General features: G+C 37.5%; 1 protein-coding gene across 2 annotated transcripts; it reads left to right on the top strand.

Moving 5' to 3' along the window:
• Positions 1–435: 435 nt before the first annotated feature.
• On the top strand, positions 436–4,653 carry LOC130936338 (AT-hook motif nuclear-localized protein 7-like). 2 transcript variants are annotated; one of them, XM_057866395.1, is made up of 6 exons: positions 436–1,078; positions 1,746–1,810; positions 1,916–2,047; positions 3,036–3,194; positions 3,591–3,774; positions 4,021–4,653. In XM_057866395.1, exons 1-6 carry the CDS (start codon positions 625–627, stop codon positions 4,050–4,052), a joined length of 1,026 nt encoding a protein of 341 aa, XP_057722378.1. In that variant the 5' UTR covers positions 436–624; the 3' UTR covers positions 4,053–4,653. The 2 variants fall into 2 exon arrangements, with proteins under 2 accessions (XP_057722378.1, XP_057722377.1); XM_057866394.1 differs by having other exon boundaries at positions 3,591–3,918.
• The last annotated feature ends 219 nt before the right edge of the window (positions 4,654–4,872 follow it).

Genomic DNA, 4,872 nt, shown 5'->3' with positions numbered 1-4,872 from the left:
GTTCATTTTACCAGTACTTTATTTGTGTTACGGGAAAAGAATCTAGACGGTCAAAATAAGGGGAGGGTAATTTGGGAATACGACAAGTGATTATCCACATCGAGTTAGTTACACATCCTCATAGATTATTATTGCTAGTACTCTACCTTGGGCGTATTAAAATCTCAATAATAATGCTATTACTATTACTTTCGAAATAATAAATAACAATAATTAATTACTATCGCATAAAATAATCAACAGTGGGATACAGTACAGACAAGAAAAGAAAAAAAAAAAGAAAAAAAAAAGCAGGTTTTTCCCATTCTCCAATTTTCTTCCTCCATTAATGCCAATGTAGAGACAGACCTAGTAATAGTATTCATAATTTCTCTCATCAAAGATTAAAGCAAAAAAGGGACACAATATAATAAAACAAAAAAAAAAAAAAGCTACTCTACCTACACCTTGTTGCTTATACAACTTGTGGCGCCATTTGCAGAGGTTTTTGCTTCTCGTTCAAACCTCTCAGCAAGTGACAACCGTTTTTCTGCTAAACCTTGAAACATCAAACACACTCACATTCCACAGAACAACACACTCTCTTTTTCTTTTTCCTTCATTTTCTTTCTCTTTTCCGCTTCAATGGAACCACTTAAGGAGAGTGTGTTTTCCGGTTCACCCAGGAACACAAACTCCGATACACCGGTAACTACCCAGTTTCCACCCCAGGTGATGAACTTGAACTTTGGAAACCTTGGAGGAGGACCGCAACCACCACCACCACCACCACAACCGCAACCACAGCCACCACGGGAACAACCACAAGCGCCACCAGGCACAGCTACAATGTCACCGGTAACAACAGGAACAGGTGGTGCTTCGGGGCAAGGGAGTTTGGAGTTGTTTGGGAAGAAGAAGAGAGGGAGACCAAGAAAGTATGACTCCGAAGGGAACCTCAGGGTGCCAAACCAACCACCACCGGGATTCTCTCTAACTCCGGGTTCGAGTTCGGGTTCAAAGTTTTCATCAAAACGGGGTCGTGGCAGTAGTGCAAAGTCACATGCTTCTGGAAGCTGGAACCTTCTTTCTTCTTTGGGTGAGTTACTAGTTTTACTTTTTTGTTTCCTGTCATATTATTCCCTTTTTCTTTTGTATCAAGTGTTCTTGGTGGTTTGGTGAATGGTGAGCGGTGTGACCTCACTCTCTGTATTGTTTGGTTGATGGGAAAATGCAAGAATCCTTTGTGTACGCTGTACCAACTAAAACGAACACATCAATATAATATTGGATTATAGGTTGACTCATCCTTCTTCTGGAAAAAAAATGGAAATATCTAATGTCTCCGTTTTGTTTTTGTTGGGTTTAGACGGTTCCAGAAAGAAAATTTCTTCATCTCTCTCTGATCTTTGTTTTTTAGAGAGAAAGAGAAAGGGGGGGGGGGGGTAACAGGGTTTTCTAGAAGGTTTTACCCAATTTTATTTGGAGGGGGAACATTTTTTTTCAGGAGTAGCTTCATACATTTTTTAACTGTGTTCTTGTTCGTTCATTCTGAAATGGCAGAACATTCTGTTTTGGACTTTTGGCTCATTATCAATGAAAAAGACGTGAACTTTTTCCTGATTTTAGCTTATAATTTAATATTGTTCTGTGCAACTGGTCGGAGCTTATGTGAGGGGGAAAAGAGATTTTTTTGGGGGGTTGAATTTATTATGCATATTATCTCGAGCGTGAAAATTTACCCTTCTTTCTGTTGTCTTTTGAAGGCTTGCTTGGAAGCACAACTGGTACTGATTTTACACCTCATGTTGTGACCGTTCATGCTGGAGAGGTAATCTAATCTAGAACAAAGTGTAGGTTGTTGTTGGCTTCATGAGATTGATGACATAGTTTGAATTATGATGATTGAAGCTTTTTTAACCTTTTCGCCTCCCAGGACGTTGCTGGAAAGATTTTCTCGATTGCACAGAAGGGTCCTATGGGAATATGCATTCTTTCTGCAAATGGAGCTATATCTAAAGCTACCTTGCGCCAACCTGGTTCTTCTGGTGGCCTATTAACATACGAGGCATGATCTCCTAGTTCTATGTGTTCTTTCAGTAATTTCGTTTTTCTATCTAATTAAATTGAATGCAATAACCTTGAGGTTTTATCAAACCATCACTTTATGTTGAAGACTGAAGTGGGCCAAATTATGAACAATGTTGCTCGAAGGAACTTTCAGTTTGTCTGATTTAATGGGGTAGCCTATTTTTGTCTGTTGCTAAGTTTAGAGTTAAGATATATCAGATGTGATTGCATTCATCATCTTTATGTAAAGTGGCATGTGTTTTCTCTCCTTAGTTTTGGACAAAATTTCCCCTTCTGTTTATCTTGCTGCTTGTTTGGAAGACAAATTCACTTGCTCTATTTCAAAGTAAATGTTGCTTTGAACAATTTGATACTACATTAAAAGTCAATGTATTTGGACATAGTTTGTGTCCAGATACATCGGATTTTTCAATGTATCAAATTAGTAAACAAGCAAGATTTATTTTAAAACTGAGGCGGTAACATTTTGCTGCAAGTTACTTTCAAATATGCAAATCTTATACCTCAGTAGAGATTAATCCACTTGCCAGAGATCTCTCTTTTCTTATCTCGCTGTTAAGCATACTTCTAGTCATGACCTTTAAAGGATAGTTTTCATTCTTGTGCAAATCGCTAAATCATGTTAACATAATGATCATCATAACTTGGCATGTCGTAATTTGCTGGTTCAAATTCCAGAACCTGAGTTTCAGCTGTATTCTTCGGAGAAAATATAGTTTTGAAGCAAAATTCTAAGGATGGACATGGTTACCCTGTATAAGCGCTCACCATAAAATGTTACATTTGTACAACATAAATGTTAGGTTTCCTCAAGTTGATGTTTCCATGTCTAGCAAGAAAGATGCAAAGACACTCTCATAAATCTAGAAAGATTATGTGAATTCCTTTTGCTCTTTTATATGTACTGCAAGTTATAATAATTATTTCCAGATATTCTTGAATAACTGAGTTCTGTTTCCTTTCAGGGTCGATTTGAGCTTTTATCCTTGTCTGGATCATTCACAGTCCCGGATAGTAGTGCTGCAATTCCTTCTAGTGGATTGAGTGTCTCACTGGCTGGTCCTGATGGTCGCGTGATAGGAGGGGGTGTTGCTGGTTTATTGACAGCTGCTACCCCAATCCAGGTATGACACTTCTCTTTTGCCTTGTTTCAGTTCTAGGTAATTGAAACAACTATAGATTCTTTCTGTATTTAATGTATATTGCAATTACTTTAGTGAAGTTTTAGTTAAATCTCCTCGATGAACTTATCCCGAAGCCTGCATGTTGGTGAAAGCAAAAGAAAAATGTTCATTAGTAGCAAAAAAATCAGTAGTATGTTAATCCATGTTATCTTCCAGATTCATGAATAAGATACTTGAACCAGTATTGTTTCTTTTAACACTTTCATGGTTGCAATTAAGTGCAACGTTAAAGATTGTATATAGCTTCCAGTTCTAGCACTTTTGCATTGTTCATCTTTTTAAGCATACACACCATCATCTACCTCTATTGGAAATTTATGTAAGCTATGTTTTCAGATTGTAGTGGGAAGCTTCATGCCAAATGGTCAAAAGCCCCAAAAAAGGAAATATACCCGTCAACCGGTAGCCTCTCATGCTGCTTCAGGACCTATGGCAACAGTATCAGCTGCAGGACCTATCTCACAATCAAATCCTGGTGGTGAAAATCCTCTGGGATCTTTATCTCAGTTGCCAGACCAAGGTCAGAGAGAATCAGTCAGCGCATCGAGCGATAAACTGAATTTAGATGATACGCTTAATGGTGATAATTGGAATGATACTGAAGATTTTTCGGATCATAGGCCATCCCCAGACATCAACATATCTTTGCCTGATGAATAGATAGGTCTTGGCAAATGGCAATGAAATTAATTTACTTGATAACAAGCCATAAATCTTGTAGCATTCTTGTCATTTGTGTAACCGTTTCTGTTATTCTGTTTTGCAGGTGATCCAGAGGCTCACATAACCGAATGCTAACACCTAAAAACTTTGTCATGACAACTAGGTTATTGACACGATGTACAGTTGTCAGAAATTAGAAATGATTATTGAAGCCTCACTATTTTTTATCATGAGTTTTTATCAAACACTCGGAAGTTGGCTAGTTTTTGTTCTTTCAAATTGTCTTGTGGCTTGAGGATTCGGTTGGATAGGATGATGGTAGAGATTTTACGCTACGCTGAGGAGTTTGTTATGGTTGGTTGGTTGTTGTTTTCCGAGAACTGGCATTTTTCTCTTTATGACCTCATCCACACTTCTCTTGCTTAGAATTGTTACTTATAGCAGCCTCTCTTATGAAATCTAACTCCAAAGAACGTACATAAAAATGAAGATCCGACCAGCGTTTAGTAGTTTCATACGCGGGCGAGTGGAGTGCAATCTGTCATATGGCCTGTGCAAAATCATACTAGCATGTGTGACAGTGTGAGGAACAATAGGCCCAACCTATGAACCAATGGAATTTTCTGAAGTACGGTTAAGATCAGGCCCCAATAAAATTCAGTAGGGGTATTGTAGGTTCGGAAACCAAAAAAAATTGATTTTGCTAGTAAGTGTTTTAAAAATTCACATTTATGAGTTTGAGGCTTATATTCTTCGATGGTGAACGTCATAAATCATAATGTAGTATTGTAGTGTCACCAAAAATAAAGTCTCTTCAATAAATGTATTATGAAAACATTGAAAATTTCAGTTTGTTTATTTTTCAATGAAAGCTTTTCATTTTTAATATATTAGGACATTTGTTAATTAAATTTAATAACAAAGGGTCTCCATAAAGCCCACTCACGATTCCGGC

Source organism: Arachis stenosperma, chromosome 6 (assembly GCF_014773155.1).
Source record: "Arachis stenosperma cultivar V10309 chromosome 6, arast.V10309.gnm1.PFL2, whole genome shotgun sequence".
Classification (NCBI taxonomy): domain Eukaryota; kingdom Viridiplantae; phylum Streptophyta; class Magnoliopsida; order Fabales; family Fabaceae; genus Arachis; species Arachis stenosperma.
Note: the sequence above shows the minus strand (reverse complement) of the source record. Positions and strands in the feature narration are given on the sequence as shown.